General features: G+C 37.8%; 3 protein-coding genes across 6 annotated transcripts; 2 read left to right on the top strand and 1 right to left on the bottom strand.

Moving 5' to 3' along the window:
- The first annotated feature begins 1,783 nt into the window (after positions 1-1,783).
- On the top strand, positions 1,784-9,483 carry LOC147172167 (sialic acid-binding Ig-like lectin 14). Its single transcript, XM_086078993.1, has 9 exons — positions 1,784-1,889; positions 1,968-2,330; positions 3,690-3,977; positions 5,756-6,007; positions 6,111-6,371; positions 6,459-6,543; positions 8,598-8,675; positions 8,786-8,855; positions 8,929-9,483. Exons 1-9 carry the CDS (start codon positions 1,844-1,846, stop codon positions 8,977-8,979), a joined length of 1,494 nt encoding a protein of 497 aa, XP_085935119.1. The 5' UTR covers positions 1,784-1,843; the 3' UTR covers positions 8,980-9,483.
- A 197-nt stretch (positions 9,484-9,680) lies between these two features.
- LOC147172166 (uncharacterized) lies at positions 9,681-13,261 on the bottom strand. Its single transcript, XM_086078928.1, has 8 exons — positions 13,032-13,261; positions 12,586-12,957; positions 12,474-12,506; positions 12,352-12,393; positions 12,174-12,282; positions 11,339-11,413; positions 10,660-10,741; positions 9,681-10,591 (listed from the first exon to the last, which is right to left on the bottom strand). The coding sequence occupies exons 1-8, from the start codon at positions 13,093-13,095 to the stop codon at positions 10,520-10,522; spliced, it is 849 nt and encodes a 282-aa protein (XP_085935054.1). The 5' UTR covers positions 13,096-13,261; the 3' UTR covers positions 9,681-10,519.
- A 1,669-nt stretch (positions 13,262-14,930) lies between these two features.
- On the top strand, positions 14,931-22,502 carry LOC147172165 (TBC1 domain family member 15). 4 transcript variants are annotated; one of them, XM_086077411.1, is made up of 12 exons: positions 14,931-15,287; positions 17,808-17,993; positions 18,076-18,194; positions 18,382-18,485; positions 18,670-18,693; positions 18,774-18,835; positions 19,107-19,172; positions 19,270-19,416; positions 19,499-19,589; positions 20,965-21,113; positions 21,590-21,731; positions 21,839-22,502. In XM_086077411.1, exons 1-12 carry the CDS (start codon positions 15,095-15,097, stop codon positions 22,002-22,004), a joined length of 1,449 nt encoding a protein of 482 aa, XP_085933537.1. In that variant the 5' UTR covers positions 14,931-15,094; the 3' UTR covers positions 22,005-22,502. The 4 variants fall into 4 exon arrangements, with proteins under 4 accessions (XP_085933537.1, XP_085933536.1, XP_085933539.1 ...); XM_086077410.1 differs by having other exon boundaries at positions 21,590-21,737; XM_086077413.1 differs by lacking the exons at positions 18,670-18,693; positions 18,774-18,835 and having other exon boundaries at positions 19,105-19,172.
- Positions 22,503-23,163: the final 661 nt, after the last annotated feature.

Raw genomic sequence — 23,163 nt, 5'->3', positions numbered from 1 at the left:
TGGCAGAACAAAAAGATCAAATCCATTAATTTTCTAGTCATTTCTTATTGCTTACACTCAAGGTTTTTTTTTTTAACGAAAACTAACCAAAAATTCCAAAAACATTTTCGTTAACGAAATAAGATTAAAATGAAAACTTTTTTTTTTTTTTTATAAAATAAAAACGAACTGAAACTACATTTTACATTTACAAAACTAACTAACACTAACTATAATTATAGTGAAAATGCCCTTCGTTTTAATCTTTGGTCATTGGTAATTATTTTAAGGCATGAGCCTTTGGGGATCATTTTAATTAAACCCGTGGGCTGTATTTTATTTTGAAACGGCTTGGTCAGAACCATCAAAAAGCCCAAAACGGGTTACAATACCACCTAGGGGTATGTGATTTTAAGCAGATTTATTTTTACTAGTATTGTTCCGACACCGAAACCGGCATCGGCAGGTACTAACAAGTAACATGCCGATACTATTATTTCCGACGCTAATATAGGACTCTGGATGCAGCATCTTGTGTTTTACTTGTGCACAACATTCACTGATGTGTGACGTGTTCACTGCATGACAAGCTAGGATATCCTGTTAGACCTTGAATGCTCTGAACCGATGGCAGGGCAGCTTTTTTTAATGTTGAAAAAAACAACAACCCAGGTATCGGAACGGTATTGGCCGATACTGTAAAACTGGGTATCGGAATCGGTATCGGGGGCCAAAAAACGGTATCGGAACGACACTAATTTTTCCCATGGTGTTTTTTAAATATTGCACACAAGTAATACACATTTCTAAAATTAAAACTAATACTGAAACTAACAAATACTAAGCATTTATTAAATAACTAAAACTAATAAAAACGAACAGAACCGCCCTGAGAACTAATTAAAACTAAGTAACTTGAGAAAAACAAAAAACAAAAAAAAAAAACGAAATCGAAACTAACTAAAATGAAAATTCCAAAACTATAATAACCCTGCTTACACTGTGGACTTGTCGCAAGTCAATCACATGGCACCTCTATAGACAAACAAGCATTTACAACGATGGACAATTTAGTCCCCAGTAAACCTAACTTGAATGTTTTTGGCCTGTGGGAAGAAGCAGGAGAACCAGGATAAAAATTCACCCAAGCAAGAGAGGAAATAATCATACTACACAGGAGAACCTGATTCGAACCCCAGATCTGAGAACTGTGAGCAGATGTGCAAAATGCTATCCTAACTTCTTTTTTGTATCCAACACATAATATGATATGAAAAAAAAGTCATTTGAAAACAAATTTGTTGCACCGGTGAAAATATTGAAATGAAAGAAGCTTAAGTAAGAGCTTGCTGTGTGAGCTTGTTGACTTGGTTTCATGAAATGATTAATATTATCCATGAGAAGGCAAGCATAAAAATACAAATAGGGAAGTTGTGGTGCCTGAAATAAAGATCTTCCATTTGGAAAAGTGGAAATGAGACCAACAATGTCTACTCGGGCTCTATTTAAAAAGATTCATTTTAACAATCGCAAAGAATAAAAAGCAAAAGAAGAGAATGACTTGAATCTTTCTTTCAGTTAGTTCATGAAATATGAAGCATGTGGAAAATACGGATTTCGGCTTACGACAACTACTTTTATGCTCACCCGTGACTTTTTTTTTTTTTAAATGACAAATTAAATAGCATAGTAAACTGCAAGCTAAAGATTCAGGTATCTGCAGTGTTGTCTTTCTTCACACGTGGTTGGATGTGTTGTTGGCATGATGTCGTCATCATGTCACACTGGGCGAGGTTGTACTTGTTGTGCCGCGGCCTGGAAAACTCTGGTTCTTTCTTTGCAGGTCTCGCCGCAAGAGGACACAATGAATACTGTAAATACTCGTCTATTCTTTTTCTTTTTCTCTGAAGGTATGGCATCACTTCTTGACTTAATTTTTGTCCCCGAGGATACAGAAAATGTACTTGGCTTGTTCCATTCTGTTGCAGTCATTTGTGTTAAGGCATCGTCCTGGACTATTGAGGTGCCGTCTTCTGTGAAAGGACTACCGGGATCTTGTGTGGTGATTCCCTGCTCATTTAACTATCCCGATCCACAGAAGGCCATCAATGAATTTATCGGGATTTGGTTGGAGGCGGATAATCACCTCATCTATCACCCTAATGGCTCAAAAATAAAACAGCTGTATCAAGGTCGAACCGAGCTGGTGGGAGACGTCAGGCAGAAGGACTGCTCGCTAAAGATCGACCCTCTTCAAAAAAGCGACCAAGGGCCTTTTCATTTCAGGGTTGAAATGAAAGACTTTGAAAAGTTCTCTTACCTAGACAAGACTGTCTCCATACAAATGATACGTAAGTATAAAGCTTTTACGTATTTGTAGCAGACTTGTATGAACTGAGTGTCTGGATGTAACAATACTGTGCATGTATTTATAGCTTAAGCTTATCATTTAGTTTTTACACGTTACTTCTTTTTTTTTTTGTCAAGATATCCCTGAAAAGTTCCTAAAACTTGGTTGAACATTGGTAAGACATTGGCAAATCTTGTGACAATTCAGCTTAAGCACTCTATATGATTTATAACATCTGAAGAACCTGTTAGCTCGCAAGCTAGCTAGGCTTGGCTACATGACTCATATAGGGGTAGCCATAAAATCATACCTGAAAAGTCTAAATAAGTGGTTCTTGACCATGCAGCCATACCGTTCGCATGCCGACCTTGGGCTGCGAGCACCGACTAGTGGGCTGAATAAAATAATTAATTAATTAATTATTATTATTATTTATTTATCTAGTCAATGCATTGGAGCTGTTACAATTGCCAATGAGTTGCTCAGTTACAATAGAGCTTCTTGACACTTGGCTGCATCAAGGCCACAATTTTTCATGATTTTGAAGCCTTATTTTATGAACTTGACCATTTCTGCAAGATTTGCACAATAGTAATCTCACCAACTATGGCAATCTTGCCAACATGGAGCTCAGAGAATGTAACGACCAACCCAGACTGGATTTTTAAAAATTTATTATTATTATTATTATTTTTTTTATATCATCAAGGATTACAACCGTGCAAGAAGTTAGTTAGCTAGCTAACAACAATAAAACTATAGCTTTCTCTTCACACTTTTTAAGGTAGAAATGGTTCTAAAAACATTGCGTAAAAGTATAGAATAAAAATACTGAGGATCTGGATATTTACAATTAGACGTTAAAAAAAGGAAAACGTCCTCTCACCTTAACATCAACAGCGGATTAATTGGGATTCTATTTTAGACAAAAAATTTGGAAGACAGGTTACTCTGGTAGCGAGAGTTAATGAGTGTGTGACAACCAACCCATGGGACAACCAACCCTGTCTTCACCTAGACCACTTAAGTGAGCGGCTAAAGGAATAATAAGAAAGCTAATATACTAAATATTAGCTTTCTTATTAGTCTATTATTCTTATAATAAAATAGAATAGTACACTAGGTAGTCTAAAAGTAAACTGTGTACATGCAAATGTCAGATTTGCCTCAGAGTTGACCCACTAAACCGTCAGGCTCCAAGATTTTTACTTGTTTGTACTGTGAAGGGGATTTTATTAAGGACAACATCAATTGTATAATAGTTGTTGCTCTGGACCGCTGCCACATTTTATGTTGTCATTTTAATACATTTTAAAAAATCAACTCATTATTACAACAAAACATTTTTCTGTTTTCCCAGGTAAACTAAGTCCTGTCAATTTAACTGTGACGGAAGACATGGATCATCCAAATGTGATCGCTTCCTGTTCTGTCGCTCACTCATGCCCGATCTCTCCTCCTGTCATCCAGTGGAGTCACTTTGGACATCAACAATATCAGACACGGCCGCTGGAGAACGGCCAGTGGGAAGCTACGTCCACACTGACTTTTCACCCTGCCCATGCTAAAAACAACACGCATTTGCAGTGTCTTGTCATATTCAAGGGGGGGGAGCAACAGGAGGCATCCAAGATCATAAATGTGAAATGTAAGTAGAAGGTGGCGGTAGAGTGCATTACTATGTGAGTGCCAACAATATAACCCGCTCAGTGATGGACTGTGCATTTGGTACCTGGGCCTTTAGTGGGGACTCAATCCACCTGCAAATATGCAACATACCATGTAAGGTTCTCAACCCCCACCCAATTTGCATTTCTAAGTTCATTAATTTTTGTTACGATTTGTTGGAGGCCAGTCCAAAAAAACGCAAATACATAGACACAGAAAATAACTATCTGTAATTGGTTCAGTGTATTTCTATATTGCCACTGTCAATTAGGATAAATGTGTATGATCAAGTGACTTGCTGTAGCCCAGGTTTGATCAAGGGTAGTATATGGCCACTTAACATTCTTTAAGTTAACATCAGGCCTGTCAAATGCATTTTAATTAAGGAGCCACTTTCACATACATTTGATCTAAAGTGGGCTGGACTAGTTTGTCCTGGCCTAATATAAATATAAATATAAATAGCAACAGGTCGAAAGTATTTCCTGTTTATTTTTTTGTGTGCAAATATTTACAAAATATTCTTATTGCAGAGAAACATGACATTTATTTTTGAAAAAAAATTGTGGATTTTTTTTGCATCAAATCCTGAGTAACAGCCAAATTTCAAAATGTAATTTAAGTAGTGCGCCCTTCAGTGGACAAAATTAGCAACAGTAGTTAATGTTTAGGGAAAAACTGCCGTTTGTGTTCTGTCCTCACGGGCCAGACTGGACCGCCCTGATGGGCTGGTTCTGGCCCGCAGGCCCTTCGTTTGATACCCCAGATTTATATTATTAAGATTATTAAGAGCCCTCTTTTTTCATAAAATCGTTTAATTAATTAATCAATTATTCAATTTATCAATTTATCAATTTACCAATTTATCAATTTACCAATTTATCAATTTATCAATTTATCAATTTATTTATTTATTTATTTATTTATTTATTTATTTATTTATTTATTTATTTATTTATTTATTTATTTATGTATTTATTATTTTATTAATTTAAAGTTCCTTTAATGGCACTATTTATTTATTTTGTACCCACGATTAATGACTGCCCCTTACTTAGAAAGCCTGTACTGGGGGAATTCCAGTGGACACATCCATGTCAAATTTTAGCAGTAATAAATTTAGTAATAATGCATATATTTGTGGCGATTGAGGTCAAATTGTATTTAAAAATTTTTTAAATGTGCAGAATTTCACAAATTACTTCATGTTAAAGATTAGATAGCTCTTACCATGAAAAGAAAAATGCACTGAGCTGTCACCGTCTTACAAATGCAATTATGCCATCTAGTGGCAAAAAATGACCTCAACACGAATCTATATCACTCTGTACAGTACAGTACATCTTTTTCATTTTAACTCAATTTGATGGATTATTATGAAATTACTGTATCAATGACTAAAAGATGCAGCCACATTTCTATTGGTTAACACTTTTTTCCACTTTTATATTAACAAGAGTATGAAAAGTTAGAAAAAATATTTTACTGTACATTTTATTGTATATTTAGAACAGATATAAAATGTGCAATTCATCGTGTGTAAACTATTGAAGTCATTTGACTAATTGTGATTAAAATGTTTAATTGCCTGACGCCCCTAATTTATTTATTTTACTTTTTATATTGTAAAAAAACAAAAAACATTTAACTCTTTTTACAGTATATTATAAAATAATTATGTTTACTGTTTTCATTTCTACATGTGAACACAAAAGTCAGCACCCCCCTCGCTTTAGCCTTTCGTGTGCTTCTCTCCAGATGCCCCCGTGAATGTTGCCGTTGACTACAACGCAAACGTGAAGGAGGGCGAGGCCGTGCGTCTGAAGTGCAGCTGCGATGCCAATCCCCCCGCCAACAGCTACGAGTGGCATAGTGAAGACGGCAGCGAGCTGCACAAGGGCAGCGTCTTCATCGTGGCAAACGTCTCCAGACGCACGGGGGCCCTGTACTGCACGGCCATCAACGGCGTGGGAAAAGCAACATCATCGCCTGTGCGGCTTGATGTGACGTGTAAGTCAACAATCAGCTCACTTTTGTGATGACTTGATGTAACCCGTGTATGGGCCAAACTTGACTGACCCCCCCAAGCCCCCCCCCCCTTCTTTTTTTTTAGATGCCCCTGAGATTAAGAGCGTCTCATCCTGCTCCTTCGAGGGGGAGATGGTCAAGTGTGTGTGTATTGCGGAGTCCAGACCCCCAAGCAATGTCTGGTTCTCACTGCCTGATGCAGTCCTTCCCAGGCCCGACGTAGAGCGACACGATTCCGTCACCATCGGCACTCTGCGGGTTTCTCTTCCTTCTGCTGAGTTTGTCTACTGCGTGGCTAACAACACCGTGGGCAGCGCCAGCGCCACCATCACTTTACCCGTTCACAGTACGGACGAACGTCTTTCACTTGATTGAATGATCAGTTTGGATGATGTGAATTCAGATCGTTTCACCTGATTTTGTTTCAATACAGGCACGATGCTGTATCTTTATATTATTATTGCAGCTGGGGCTGTTGTGATGCTGCTGACTCTCTTAATAGTGATGATAAAGAAATGGTAAGACGCCGCCACACTACAGTGGTACCTCCAAAGTGGTATGTTCATAAAGTCTAAACTAAAATTGCAGCATGTCATGTACGACTTTAGCAACAATTCCAAATTTTTCCCTTTTTTTGATAGATTTTGGAAAATATTCACATTTTTGAGTATTATCTCATTGTGAATCTTGTTGTAAATCATGAGAGCAATCTGATTAAAAATCTATAAAAATAAAAATAAAGTAAAATAAATTGTATTATTATAAGTTTTTTCCCCAAAAACAACTTGTGATCTCAAAATCAAATTAATTCACTCAATGCCATTGACGGCTATAGACGTCAAAAATTAATTTGAACTATTTTTATTAGTTTAACATTTTTCCCCACTTTTGTTAACAAGAGTTTGAAAACCTATAATTGTTTTTATTGTATTAAAACAGATATAAAAATTGGGATTAATCATGAGTTAACTAATGAAGTAATGCGATTAATTACGATTAAAAATTGTAATCGCCTGACGGCCATAATTTTTTAATAATCTTTGCTTGAAAAAAAAAGTTTATCAATTTTAATGTTTATTTTTTTAAAGAAAAAATTATTTACAAAATTAGGGGCATCAGGCGATTAAAATTTGTAATCGTAATTAATCGCATGACTTCACTAGTTAACTCACGATTAATCACAAATTTTACATCTGTTCTAAATGTACAAAAAAATGTATAGGTTTTCATACTCTTGTTAACAAAAATGGGAAAAAATGTTAAATAGAAGTAGTTCAAATGAATTTTTGACTTCTATAGCCGTTAATGGCAGCGAATGAGTTAAAAAAAATTCCGGCATATAAATCTGGAAATTTCGACAAGCTATTAATTTAAGTAGTTGACAGAAATTTTGCAATAATCAGTCCCGTTAGAACATCAATATCAGGCATTAAATCCCGAATAAAAGCCAATTTCAGAATGTCATTTAAGTGGCCATAAGTGCGCCCTCCAGTGGACAGAATTTGCGATGGCATTTCCTTTTATTGGAACATTAGTTTTGTGTTCTTTCTCCTCGAGCCTGACTGCACCCCCTGGTGGGCCAAACATTTGAAACCAATGTTCCAGAGCAAAAATAATGAAGGAAATATCAATTATATGCACTAATTCATTTCCAGTTGAGCATTCAGTCCTTTAAAGCAGTATTTACTGTAACAATTAAGCAACCATAAAGTTCCAGATGTCTTACATTTATTAATCTAAAGGTTTTGTGATGGTGACAGTTTGAGCCTGGAATCATTAATTAATCCACTTTAGCTTTTATTAGGGATGTCGCGATACCACTTTTTTTTTTACACCGATACTCAAATCTTCAGTACTCACCAATACCGATACCAGGTGCCGATACCATTAGTACTTTATGCTACATAAAATTTCCAACGCGTTAAAAATGACATATTTATCACAACTTTAGCACATTTCCTTAAAATTGATGAAGTTAATGGCAATTATATTTTTTCAATTTGCTCATAAAAGTCATATTGCATAGAGCAAACAATAAAAATGAGCGTGGGCCGATACCATTATCAATATCCGTCACGAGTACCGATAGCATGAAATGTGCCTGGTATTGGCCTGATATCGGTACTCGCCCATCTCTAGCTTTCACGTTTTGGGGGGGAATTTTTTTTTTCAAATTACTTGGAAGCCAATGAGCAGCATAGAACCACTTTGGAGGTTCCATTTAAGCGCATTTAAGGGGAATGAAAAGAGCCTCATTGATTATAATTAGGCTGCGGCCATTCCCGCAGTGGTGCAACCCTCCGTCTCGCAGATCCGTCGGCTTGCGCCTGTTCGCCAAATTACCAACATCGGATCTAACCCACCTCCATGCAGAGATACCCCCAGACGTCGTGCGGGGTTTACCGCTGTCACGAAAATGGAGCCTAATACAAAAACAAATAAATACTTCATAATAACGGCTTTTTATCCTGAGGCCTCCTCTGCCAATTATTTTTTCTCACAAATCAGCACAATTGGTTAATCCACACTGTTGACCACGCAATAAGATGACATACTGTTGTTTCACCACCAGGGGTAGCTCAAGAGGCGCGCCTGCCTCAGACCAACCACGTAAATCTGTGGAGTCCCTTCAAACTGTCACAGCAGCCAGGTTCAAATGTCATCATTCTCATTTCCCCTTTTTGTGATGGAAAACCTTCCACCTGTAATTCCACAAGGAACATCTGTCATTTTCTGACTCTTTTCTTGCCCCCCTCCAAGGAAAAACATCAAGGCTGATCAAGATCAAAGCAGTACGTACAGCGATCATACATACGGCAACACGAGTGAGGTTTGTTAAGACTTTCTGTGAGTTATTTCCTTTCATGTCTGCTTGGAGTGAATTGAATGCATTTTGCTCACAGGCCGAGTGGACTGTAGACTGCGATCATCATCCAGTTTACGCCAATATGTAAAATGGACCTGAAGGAGTTATGACATGCACAGCGTCACAGGTTTTCTATTTGTGTTGTTGTAAATGTTTCTGCAAATGTTAGTATTGTTTCATGTTTTCAATTCAGGTAGCTTTGGGATTTATTTAGTGTAGTATTTGTGAATAACCCTGTAATTGCTGCACTTATTTGTAGACTACCACTAACAACCAAAATGTAGAAAAGACATTACTAAATCGATTAAAACAGGGGTGTCTAACTCATATGAACTCAGGGGCCGAATGGAGGAAACTATATTACCAAGTGGGCCGGATCGGAAAGAATGGTATGTCACCTCAAAACAATTGCCGTCAATTAGACGCAGATTTTCGCTATTTGTAGGCCAGCCCTAAACTACGGAGATCAACTGTAATCATATTGTTCCAAAAAATAACACAAATGCAAACGGAACGCAACAACACTTTGCCTGCATGAGTTCCGGACGTGTTAAAGCTACCTGTTTTGCATTATTGTTCCCAGAATGCAATGTGTGGCAGTTAATAAAGTTGTAAGGACATTAATCCTTGTCATATGTGTTTGTTACCAGTAATTGAATTTGTGTCATGTTTTCTTCTTTTCTTTATTCGGACGTGGTGGAAGTACGGTTTGCGCTACTTTTGCTAAAAGATCAATGGTGGTAAGGGAAGCATAAAAATATCCACTGGTTGCCATTTCCTGAGTTTATTCTTCAGATTGTACTTCAACATAAAATAGTGAGCAATTTCAATCTCTAAGGAACAGGGCAGAAGTTTCATAAGTGCTCACAACACAGGAAGTGAGTTGACAAAGCCATTGACATATTGTGTAAGGCGAAGAAAAACTCCCCTGTACTGTTATCGCCACACTTTTTTTTTGTTACAAAGGGGAAAAAAAGACAATTTCTTGTTCTTGTGTGGGGTTCTGAACTCCTATTTTAATCCCAATGTCGCCCAGCTGTCCATTTTCTATCATTCTTGTCCTCATTAAGGTCTCGGGTGAGCATGAGCCTATCTCAGCTGACTTTTGGCCGGAATGCAAGAACCGAGATTCGAATCCCGATCTTGGGACTGCGAGGCAGATCTGTTAACCACAATCGCACCGTGCTACCTCAGTCGTGTCTTGGGCGGTTGACGCAACTCGGAGGAGTGACCATAATGGGGATGGAGCTCAACTTCCCCTAAGTGACATCATGTTGTGAAACTGAACCAGTAGTGCTCCATTTTGTGTCAAGATGTGATGAATCACTCTAATTCCACACAAATGACACAATTGTTAACTACAAACTAATCAATTAGGTCCAGTCCTGGTATACACAAAGCAAATAGGTGAAAATAGTGATTCCATACTGGAATGTGTCATATGTGATGATACACACACACACGCACACGCACACAAATAATAAACTACAACAGAATCTTATCAATGGTTGCAAGGATTCGATGAACTAATTAACTAACATAATAGAAAGTTGACCTAAAAATATTAAATACAGTATGTTTAATTTCTCGATCAGACATTCGACATCAACAAGATAGCATAGAGTGCGCTATATAGTGTAATCCACATTTTCGTATATATCGGGATCCCCTTCTCGTGTGTCCGTCTGACCTGCAGCCAGCTGCAACGACAGGCGAAGTTAGCTTCAGTCATTTGGTTAGTTCTGAATTGAGTGGGGGTGTACCCTACCTGCACGTTCAGATAAATTGGTTCCTCCATAACCTTCCTGTCTGGAAGATTTGTATTGTTTAGTTTGTTGCAATTTTCTTTGCTAGAAAATGGAAGAGAAAAACGTTTAAATTAAAAAAAAAAAAAAGTCAAATCATGTCACTTTTTTTTGACTTTCAGAGGAGAACAGAGTTGTGGTTTTAAAGTAAATTAGCAAAAATATAAAAGAGCTAATATCGTACTCAATTAAGTGGTGGGGCCCTACTTTTGAGTGCCTGTCCACCCGCAAGTATGAAATCCAAAATTAGATATACTCCGCGATCATACAGAAGCGCCCACCACCCGCAGGTGTGAGACCCCTGCTATCATTCATGTCTAAGGCAAAAGGTAAACAGAGCTACATTGACTTTGTTTGGGTGCACAGGTTAGCATTAGCTGACACTAATAGCTTCTAATAAATAGCGCATAATTGATTGAGCAATGAAATTGTTGACGTGGTGGAGATGGAGGGTTAGTTGGGTTTGCCACATGTACTCTTTCCAAGTAACTGTTTTAAGAAATTTTACTTTTTAGTGTAGTTTTAATGCAACATGTATTTTTATTGTTTTTACTTGTATATGAGTATTTTTCCAACCAGAAATAGATGTAAATGGTGGCTCCTTACATGACTTGCTAATAAAGTGACATCCGTGATACATACCTTGTGGCCTGGTGTGGTGATGCTCTGCTAAAGTTTGCATAATATCCAGAGCCCTCCCTCAAAAATGATTGTGATCTGGGAAAAAACAATATGGCTTGATTTGGATGGACGGACGGACGGGTGGATGGATGGACGGGTAGATAGATAGATAGATAGATGGATAGATAGATAGATAGATAGATAGATAGATAGATAGATAGATAGATAGATAGATAGATAGATAGATAGATAGATAGATAGATAGATAGATAGATAGATAGATAGATAGATAGATAGATAGATAGATAGATAGATAGATAGATAGAAAAATTGATTCTCATTAGAATCGCGATTCTCATTTAGTACGATTCAGAATTGATTTTAAATGTCCCAAAATCGATTTTATTTAAATTATTTTATACTGTCTTGCCTTTGTCTGTGTGTGCCTTTATTTGGAGCGCTGTTCATGTTGTACCCGGTCTGGCCACTAAGGGGCAGTGTGGTTCCACGCGGTCTAATACACTGTTAAGTTGTAGTCACATTAGAGAGTAGAAGGAAAAATTCACGATCTAGTTATTCCAATAAAAAAAATAAAAAATTCAGCGTGGAGCCGTTCTTTTGAGTGATAAAATTGACGCGAGTAGTGCGCTAATTAGCATTAGCGAGTCAGACTTGAGTAGATCATTACAATTCCTTGCACATTTATAGATTGAAGCAAAAATCATTTTGAATCAAAAATCATTCGTAATCGAAAATCGTTTCTGAATCGAACCGCAGGCCCAAAAATCGGAATCGAATCGAGTCGTGAGACATTCAAAGATTCCCACCCTTAATAGATGGATAGATTTAAACTCACTTTGCACGCTTTTTCCACATGACAAATCCAGCAGCAAGGATCACAACTGCTGCAAGCGGTACAAAGATGGCAATGTAGATGGTTTGTAACCAATTTCTGTTCATGATATCTGTCAAGAAATTCGATAACATGGTCAGCAACGAATCACTATTGGATTTCTAACGAGGCGTACACATACGTTGTGGTTGACTTGGGATGGATGGAGTTGGGAAAATCATTCCTGGAAAGAAAAAAAAAGAGTGACACCTAACATAATGATGATTTGATTGCAGATCAATAGTCAACATCAAAGTCTGTTACCTGGATTAAAAGTGGCCAGTATAGCATTTAAGCCTACAAGAGAAATGAGTGTGAAACGTCCTCAATAACATAACTGCGATAGGAAACAACAATACTTTGGCGTGATACTCACCTGGCGGAGATATAGTCACCTTTTGCTGATAAAAACTAAAGTTGTTGTTCTTGCCGATAACCCTCAAGTAAATAACCAGTTGGCTGTCCATGAGTTTATCAATCTTGAGGGTGCAGCTCCTGTTGTTTCTTCCTCGCATCATGGAGGTCTTTCCTTGGTACCTCGCCACCACAAATGACACATTGGGGTGAAAAATGAACGCGTTGCCATCCTTGTCGTAGGTATTAAATTTGCTTTTCTGGGGCAGCTTCCAGTAGAGCTCGGGGTTTTCTGTGTGGTGCTCGGGTGGGTAGCTGAACGTACATTGTATGGTCAAACTTTTGCCTTTCACTGCAGTGATGCTTCGGTTGACTTTCAAACCCCATGTTTCACCTGGACATTAAAAAAAAAAAAACGTTAAACAAATTCATGTGACACCACCAAAAGCAAACCATGACGCTCCTCACCTTTTGAATGGACAGTCAGGATCAGAATGACGGCAAGCTCAATCAAAGGATGCAGATGATCCATTGCAGACGCCCCGAGTCCGATTCCAATCTTGTTGATTTTGGACAGCACTGTCCACTACGCGTGTCCACTTTTACAACAGCGCAATCAGAAGACAACAACACAGCTCATTTAACTGCGCTTTCATGTTTGAGAGGAAAGGTCACCGCGCGTGAATCCTGACAGTGATGTGAAACTCTTGGGCGTTTCCTGTTACTATGCAGTGGTGAGTTAAAAAAAATAAATAGGAAGTTGGGACAGTGCAGTGAAGGTTTACTTTCTTTTTAAGTCATTGAAATAGATAATAACAACATTGAATTCTTATGAAGGAGCAAGTTTTTTTTTTTTTTAGTAATAGGAAAATCTACTTTTGTAACCCTTCCTTGATAAGGAAGCAAAAATGGTGACTTTTCAAAAATGTTCCCCGATTGCCTCACTATAAAATGTCGAAACAGATGGGGGGGGACAAAAAAAACCTTGCGCTAAATATGGTGTATTTGCTGCAAAGATTTACATGTCTTATGAATATGCACTATTCTGTCAAAAAGATAATTTGACACACTTTATGGATTCAGTCATCATTGTTCTTCCTTATTTGTAAGGACAAAATTAGAGGGCGTTTCTGTATAAAGTTGAAATCATTGCCAGTTTTTAGATTATTTAGACCATGACCGACATTTGTAGTTTAACAAGCACAACTTCTGGGTCTTTATAGGAGTAACGTGTGGAGACAGGAAATACGTGGCGTGTATTGTAACTCCTCCCACTTAACACGAGGCAGCCAATCAAATAGCTTATTCAAAATCAGTTGCGCAAGTCGGATGAGTCGGTGTGCATGAGTCAGGCAAGCGGTGGGGTGAGAAATCCCAAGTGGAAAGTTCACTGTAAATAGAAAACGTGGTCCTTTTACTTTAAATCAATAAACTATTGAAAAGGGGGAGTTTAGTTGTTGTTGTTTTTTTTCCAGGAAAAGCACTTCATTTAAAGCACTTTAATCTTTTTCTTTCTTTCTTTTTAAAGTTTTTTTGGGGAGGGGGCTTTTTTTTTAAATACAGGAAGTGTTTGTGTGGGCGGGGGGGGGGGGGTATTTTGAATACAAATTTGATTTAACATACATTTACAAAATGTCTTATTGCATTTTCAGTCCTTCCGTTCACTCAATATAAATATTGTATTTATAATAAAAAATTAAAAATAAACACAAAAAAAACATAAATGTGTCTTACGTGTTAAACTACAAATAGGTGTTATAATTTCTGTCTTAAAGTTGAAATATATGTTGAAGTAAAACATGGACTAAATTACTAATTTAGTTGACTAAAATTGCTAAAATTAAAACCAAAATACACTCAGCTGACTAAATTATGACTAAAACTTTAATTAATTTTAGTCAAAGGACTATGACTAAAACTAAATTAAAATGTATTGTCAAAATTAACTCTGTTATGGTCTGTAAAGTCTACTAGAACCTCTGAAATATCTTAAATGCATTTGGGATTAATCAGAAGCAATTTAATGGTGGCAGGTGTGTGCTGATTTGACTACAAATTTGGATGGATGGATGGATGGATAGATTGATAGATTGATAGATAGATAGATAGATAGATAGATAGATAGATAGATAGATAGATAGATAGATAGATAGATAGATAGATAGATAGATAGATAGATAGATAGATAGATAGATAGATAGATAGATAGATAGATAGATAGATAGATAGATAGATAGATAGATAGATAGATAGATAGATAGATAGATGGGGCTTTGTGTGCTGTTTGGTTAGTAGACCACTAGGTGGGGGGCGATATCGACAAATCCAAAATGACCTTTGAGTTTAGTCTCCAGCTGGAAAGTGGAGTCAGTGCAACCCGAAATTCAGTCTCATGACGCATGCGTAAGAGAATGCAAATCTGCACGAGAAAATCCGCAAAAGAACCTAAAATGAAGTCGGAGAGACTTGCCGTTTACGATGGATGACAGGTTCGGTTCCGGTGCGGTTGACAGTGTGCGAAGACCACCCAGATGGAGCGCGTGACTTCAGCGGAGGAGGAGAGCAGCCAAGCCGGCCGCCAGGAGCCGCGGGTCGGATCCCGGAGGAGGCTGGCAGGCGTCAGCTCGCCCGCGCTGGCCGCCGCACGGCTCACCTTGCCCGGGGTCATGGACGCCGAGGGGAGGGTGGACGAGTCTCGACTGAGAATGCACATTTTCCAAAACGGTATCGGTAATAGGCTACTTGATTTTGTCATGACAAAAGAATATGATTGCCTCTGCCATACAGTAGCTGAGTAACCATTGAAGTTTTGCAACGTTCTCACACAAATTAAAGTTTCATCAACCATTTAATTCTGTAGTGGTTAAGCAATTGATTTCATAATCCCATAAACTGTATTTTTTTTTTACGTTTGAAATAATAATAATAATAATAATAACGGACGATATTTTAGTCATATGTTGTCGCCTAAAAAAAAAAAAGACCCGTTTATTTAGATAACGTTAATATATGTATTCCAGCATTATTCTATTCCTTTTTTTTTTTACATGACCGGGCTCTATAGGCCTAATTTAATCACCAATTATATATATTTTCTATAGTATTACAGGTATTACATCTGTTAATTCAATTCCTAAATTGATGGATGGTTTTTAATATGCCTGCGCCCCCCAAATAATAATTAAAACAATAAAAGTAGTCATCATACACATTTTTATATTATCTGAAAAAATAAACATAGAACTGACCTAGAAACATAAATTATATATACTGTAGATATTACATTAATGATTGTATGTTGATTTCCTTTTTCTAAAAAAAAAAAAAAGCCTGTGATCCTGAATTGTAATTAAAACAATAGTAATAAATACTATCTCCAAAAAAGTCAAATAAAACAACTTTGGTATAAAAATATAAATATTAATATAGGTATTATTCATGCTGTTGATTAAAATAATTATACATTTTACCATGCCTGTGACCCTGAATAATAATGAATCAATATTGATAATTATGCATAGTTTTAAATTACACAATATAGTATACTAAATATATTAGAATGAAGGAGATGTTAATATTTATCAACTATGGGTGTGTGAAGCCCTTTGAGACTTTTTTGTTATTAAGGGCCGAACTCGACTTGACTCGAAATGATCACCAAAACTGAATATATAAGGACAAGTTAGAACGTTTGATAGTGTGCATTGTACAAGAACATTACAATGCTATTTAGAAATCTCACGCCTTGGAGCTACCTTTACAAAGAGTTGCTTATGGTCACATGCACATGAGTTTGAAGTGCTTGTTCCAAGAGGCAGTCAAGTGATGCTTTACCCACATTGTCTGAGCGGCTGTCAAATATGGAAGTGCGCAAACAGCCCTCAAGCAAGAGCTGCTGTGAAAGTATTATGGCATTTAAAAAGAAGGCAAGGCTTCTGAAAAAAAAAAATCACATGAGCTGGAAAATTATGTTCAGTGAAGTGTGTGACGCTAAGAACTAAAGCTGCAGTTGGATTAACGTTTAGGAGCTGGCTTTGTGATGTGAATACTTATTAAGAATGCCATCATCATGGCATGAGGAAAATGTTTCAGGAACATTATCCAGGGAAATAAATGTTTTCCTGGATGTTGGAACGTTAAACAATGAACATCGATGTAAGAATTTGTGGGAAAGATTAAAGCGACAGCAGTGCAAAACATCAGCACAGCGTCTCAAATCCTCTGGAAGCAGAACAAAGTTCACCACATTTGCCCTTATGGTCCACTTCATTGATTGCCTTACATGACCTGCTTTGATGATGATTGCTCAAAAATGTGCGATATTTGGGAGATTTTTCCATTTCAGTTGAGTGCAAATTATTCAAAAGGAATTGATCAAATATGAGTTTTGGCCATTTTCATGCTTGACGTCAGTCATGTCATGAGTTTTCGGTGAGCATTTGCAGTTTATTTTATGAGCTTATTTTTATGTAGGCATGGCATACCAGTTTATATATATATATATATATATATATATTTTTTTTTTTCTTTCTTTTAATTATTATTATTTTTTTAAAGCTACTCAAGGGTTGCGGAATGAACCCACTATCTTCAAATTGGTAGACAACCACTCTACCACCTGATCCGTGCCACTCCTGCTGTGTGTTTTTATATTGTTGGTGTCAGGCAGAATCCTTGTACCTCCAAGAAACCCTTTTTGGTCTCATTTTAGACACACCAGCAATTCAATATAGTGGCAAACACCAAAAGTGGCATGGCTCAGGTGGTAGCGTGGTTGTCTCCCAAGCTGAAGGTCATGAGTTCGTTCATCAACACTTGAGTCATTAAAAAAAAAAAAAAAGTTCTAAAAGCTATCCTTTTCTGAGTGAAAAAAAACTTTACTAGTTTTTTTTTTAAGTAAAGATTACTTACTTTTTTCTTTTTTCTTTTTGATTTATAAAGCCAAATGGCAGCAGGGTTTTTTCATTTCTGGACCTGGTTTTGTCACCTGTGTGCTTGGGGTTGGTGGCTGGTCAGTCACAGAGCGCAGAAGAAAGCTCAACTTTCCTTGGCCAGGTTGACAGAGTTCCAACACAACCATCAATTTTGTTCCTGGTTCTACTGAATCCAATTGAACTAAAAACATGAAATGAACTTATTTTCTGGCATTACATTTCTAGGGAAACTACAGAAAATTGACACTTTAAATGACCACCTTTTCCTGAAATTTGGCAACCAAATCCACCATTAACAATCCGTGTCTAGGTGGCGTATCTCCCACTGAACGGGGCCTGGCGTGGCGCTTCCTGTTCGGGATGTACCCGTGCGGCTCCACAGCTTTGGAGCGTCCTCTGTTTCTGGAGCAGCTGGCTGTGCGTTACCAGGTTATGAAGGCAAAGTGGCAGAACTTCCTCCCGTCGGCGGTCCGGATGCACCTCAATGGCACCGATGGTATAAACACCCAAAACATTCTCTGTCACAGTGGAGGAAGTCTTGATCGTGATTACGATTGTCCACCGTATGCGCTCGGCAGCTGAGCTGGTAGCTGCAGTTGGCTATTTTAACCAGAGGCAGGCACTGGTCCAGCAACAGGCTGACAACTTGAGTGACGAGGTCCGAGACAGGGTGACGTTTTTGGAGCTGCAAGCACAGGTTTGTTTAATGAGCACCTTTTTTGTTCAAGGAATATAACAGGATTTCAAAACACGATACTAGCTAGCTGCAAAAAAAAAAAAAACTCTGTTTACCACAATCTGGTCAGAAAATAAGAACAAAAAGGTCACCATAATTTTTAAAAATGTGATACATCAATAAAAAAAAAAAATCCACTTTTTTTCAGATATTGTTTGAACGTGTGACGTTTGACCAGGAAGAGCTGCAGGAAGCCATCCGAATTATTAACAAAGATGTCCCGAGAACCAACAGAGACCTGAGCTACTACCAGTACGGATCTTCAAAAGTTCTTATTTTCATTTAGGAGTTATATTAATGCGACTTTTAAAATTTGGCATTGATACATTGGGAATCTTGGATGAAGATGGAAGAACTGTAGATATTTTTAAGAGGAGGCTCAAGCTTTTAAGAGATCTCTTTTAATCTATTAATTTGATTATCTTTTCGTTTTTAGCTCCTTTTATCGTATTGTCCTTTAGCTTTTATTTTGTAAATTCCGCACTGAGTGGGGTGGCTGGCCTTCTCATGGGGGGGGGGGGGCTCGGGCCACGGTCAATCTGAGCGAGGGGTCTCTGGGATGGCACCGTTCCCTGTGGCCGTGCGCTGTCTTCCCTCTCGGTGTGGATGAACTACTTTTCCTGACATGGTTTCTCTGTGCCCCGCCAAGTTTTTTTTACATGGTTCTCAGGTTGTGCGTGAATGTGGGATGTTGGGGAAAGTGGGTGGGTTTTGTTTTTATATTGTACTGTGGATGTTTTAATTACAAAGTTGCATTTTTTACTGTATGTATGAAAAGCGTGATTTGATTACCTTATTATTGACATTTTGCCATTCACGCGCTAATTCAACAGGTAGACTTCTTTTTAACTTTTTTGGGGGGTGTCTTCAGAGGTGAAGGTTCAGGGAATCTGTTGGTGCTGAGAGACATCCTCATCACCTATGCTGCTTTCCATCCAGGTAAACAAAAAAGGAAGAACTTACTTTATGTTTTTTTTGTTGTTTTATTTAGCCGGGCTTGCCTCCAACTGCAGATTTTTCTTGTGTCACTATGCAGAGGTGAGCTACGCCCAAGGGATGAACGACCTGTGCAGCCGATTCCTTGAGGTCATGGACTGCGAGGTTGACAGTTTCTGGAGTTTTTCATGCTACATGGAGAAATTCGCCAAGGATTTCCGAGAAGATGGCCTGCACAGAAAAATAGGTGGGGTTGACTGTGAGTTGTTACGGTCGATCCATGTTGTGAAACAGAAATCAATGAAGGAGTTTGGTTGAATATCTTTTAGAGTTGGAGGCGGCCCTGTTAAAGGAATTGGACCCTCAACTTTATGTCCACCTGGTCACAGACAGCATGGAGAGCTTTACCTTCTGTCACAGGTAACATTTAATAGCAGAATGCTATGTTCAGCTGTCCATGTGGACCTAAAAAAATCCAGATACCAATGAAAGGTAATGGATTTTCTGGATAGGCTACTGTTTTGTTTTTTGGTGGGAAGTTTCAGTTTTGTTCAAGACCAGGCTTTCTGACACTAGTAGCACAATACTAATAATAACAACAATTCTCAGTTGAACTATTTACTGGGTGCCAGAAAGATCAAGTACGCAGCTGTGAAGCCTTTTCTGCTGTATGCGGAAGAAGGTCTAATCTATTCAAAATGGTCTCTACCCTTACACCCACACGGGGAGCGGCTCAGCCTAGCCCATATGAAAATGTGCGACCTGATGGTCTTAACTGGTTTCAACTGGATAAGTGCACCAGAGTTCAGATAGATAGGAAGACACCAAGCCAGGACATGTCACAGCAACACAACGACCTAGCTCAAGTCACCTATCTAATCATTAAAAGGCCTAATCTAACACTCCACTCGTGTCTCATGTGTGAGGACATTCTGCACTGCAAAAAATTAAATCTTAAGTAAGATATCATTTCTTAAATCTAACTTAAATTGGCTTATTTTGCTTTGACAAGTTGTTTTTACTTAAAATTAAATTTTCAGACAAGATCATTCCGCTTATTTTAAGATACGTATTACTTATTTATCTTATTTGATCAAGCAGTCTTGGCATTGAGTTAACAGCCAGATTTAAGTACTTTGAGGCTTAAAACGAGCTTTTTTCTACATTTTACGATGTCAGCTAGCCAACATCAAAGGCAAGTATGAAAACAATCAGATAAAAGTGCAATATAGCTTAAGTGGTTAATTTCGTTATATTTATAAGCTTATTTTTGCTTCATCCAGTACCCGCTCAGTGGTCTAGTGGTAGAGTGCCTACCCTCAGACTTTGAGGTTGTGGGTTCAATCCCTGGTCGGGTCATACCAAAGACAATGAAAATGGGACCTGTTACCTTGCTGCTTGACACTTAGGCAAAGTTATCAAAGTGTTTAAAAAAAATACCTGTGTAATTTTAAGAAAATGTTTCTATTAATTACAGCTTGAAAAGTAAATATTACTTGGTTTTAGTCTAAAAATACTATTTTCAAGAGCGCTGTGGTTGATATTGGCATAGTATTATTTTCTTATTTTTCATAATCATTCAGGTAAATTTTAAGTAAAATTAAAATTTTCTGTTGGCAGATAATTTAGCTTATTTGAAGTGATAGTTTTCTTATTTTCCTATATTTTTTTCTTAAAATTTCTACTGTCCTTTTTGCAGTGTGGCAAATTTCACTCTCATTAGTATCCTTATTTCAGTGATCATTGTGATTGTTTTTCTTTAACCAACTTTTTTTCCCCCCTGTGTGTGTGTCAGATGGCTACTGCTAGGCTTCCAGAGAGAATTTGAACACAGTGACGCTCTACGTCTGTTCGAGATCCTAAGTTGTGACCACCTGGAGCTCATTTCTCAGCAAGTAGACCGAGCCCGTTATCAGGAAAGGCTGGCCCAAAAATATTGTACAGGTAAGACCTTTGGCGCTATTTTCATAGATAGTATACTTAAAATGTTGGTGGATCCTGATTTTGGTATGTGTGCAAGTACGCTGTGCGACCCGTCTCCGCCAATTCGGTGTAGACGCCTGCACCGACCATGTCTATCATCAGTGCAGGATAGACAGAGCGTGCCCATTTCGTGGCGCAGGTGCGCGAATAAGAAATCGGCAATGAAAGGAAATGCTTGGATTGGCCATGATTTAATTTGGCTGTGACCACTCCCAGAACGACGCAGCACTCCCTCTAATAATCCGGCCTGCACTTGGCTGTAAAATTACCACTGGTTCTAAAATGCCCCCCGCACAAATTACGCCACGCAGAATGTACACCAGTTATGAACAATATATGCTCCTTCAGTTGAAGCGGAAATAGGAAAGTAATGACTGTTGATATGAAAAAATTAACACGAACACTATATTTTACCCCCGTTTTTGCCTTGTCTGCAGACGACGAGTGTGAGTCGGAACTGCAGGCCGTCAACACAGACTTTACATTTGAGCTGTTCATCTGCGCTGCCATCCTTTTGGACCACAGAGACACTCTGCTGCAATGTCAAGATGAAGTCCAGCTGATCCAGTTCACAAGCAGGTTAGGGTTAGTTTTGGTTTGATTGCTTATAGGTGTTCGTAATATTTTGTAGGTGTCAATAACAGCAGCTAATGTGTGTACTGTGTACTCTGTTGTCCTTTCTGCAGCCTTCAGGGAACACTGGACTTGAACAGCACGCTGAAGAAAGCGGAGCATCATTTCTTCAACTACTGCAAAAGCTGTGCTTGGGACTCCATGAACTGCCGCTGTAGAGCACACAAAAGCAAAGAGGACTTTCTATACCAGCTCCGCAGTTTATTTGTTTTAAGATAAGAGAGACTATTTTGTTTTAGACCCTATCACACATTTACAATAAGGGATCAAACATGTTTAAAGGCAATAGTCCTGCGGATATTTATTGAATGAAAGTGGACTAAGTCAAACTGTGAATAATTTTTGACTTCACACCTCAATATTGGCCTTGTTTCAAAGGGCTAATGCGATATTTAGCTACTGAGAGGTGACAGACAGCAGGTGGTGTTACTAACATACACGGGTTATATTTAAAATGACTTATGTAACAAGCGTTGATATCCACGTTTTAGACACTGACAGAATGAATGGGCAGTGAGGGAAAGAAAAAGGTTTGCCTCAAAGAAGAAATATTAGTCTATGTTAATGTTGTTGTTTTTACCATGTCCAAATTATATTTGATTTACATAAGGTGAATTGGTATAGTTCATCTGAAAATGCCACAAGAATGTGATAAAAGGCTGTAAGAAGTTGTGAGAGTTATTCCACAGTGGATATTAAATATATATATAATATCTACTCACCCTTGATCAATGGCATTTTTTTTTGTGAAGAAAAAAACAACAACAGACAAAGACAAGTAATTTCAAAATTATTTCCACCATTAAACTGTATAAACAAAATAATTTGTTTTTTTTAAGAGGGGAAGTATAAATAAACTAAAATAATGTGTGCGTGCGTGCTCGTGTGTAAAATTAACTAGGGTTGAGCTAAAAAAAAAATCTAATAATTGATATTGAATCGATTTTCCTCTTCCAGCTCGATATCAATTCAAAAAACCATGAATCGGCTATTTTAATATCTCTTTTTCCCATAAATTCTTAAGAAAATAGAATTTTAAAGGACATTTAAAAAAAAAAATCTTAGTTTAAGAAGAATTGATGTCCCATAATTAATCGATATCGGATTGAAGTGAATCGAATGGGGGAAAATCGAAATCAAATTGAACTGAACTCTTGTGAATCGAAATCGAATCGATTGAGGAAATTAGAATCGATACCCAGCCCTAAAATGAACACCATAAAATTAACACCAATTCTTACAGTATTTTGGCATTTGTAGTGTCATTTCCATCAAAAAGATATAGTATACACTCTGGGTTTATGGTATTGTACTGCAAATGGTCTTTCATTTGGAATGTTGTGTGCGTGTGCGTGCGTGTGTGCGCGTGTAACATCTA

The sequence above is a fragment of the Leptonotus elevatus genome, chromosome 6 (assembly GCF_054856555.1).
Source record: "Leptonotus elevatus isolate MCC_2025b chromosome 6, RoL_Lele_1.0, whole genome shotgun sequence".
NCBI classification, from domain to species: Eukaryota; Metazoa; Chordata; class Actinopteri; order Syngnathiformes; family Syngnathidae; genus Leptonotus; species Leptonotus elevatus.
The sequence above is the reverse complement of the archived record's forward strand: the minus strand, read 5'-3'. Positions and strand labels throughout refer to the sequence as shown.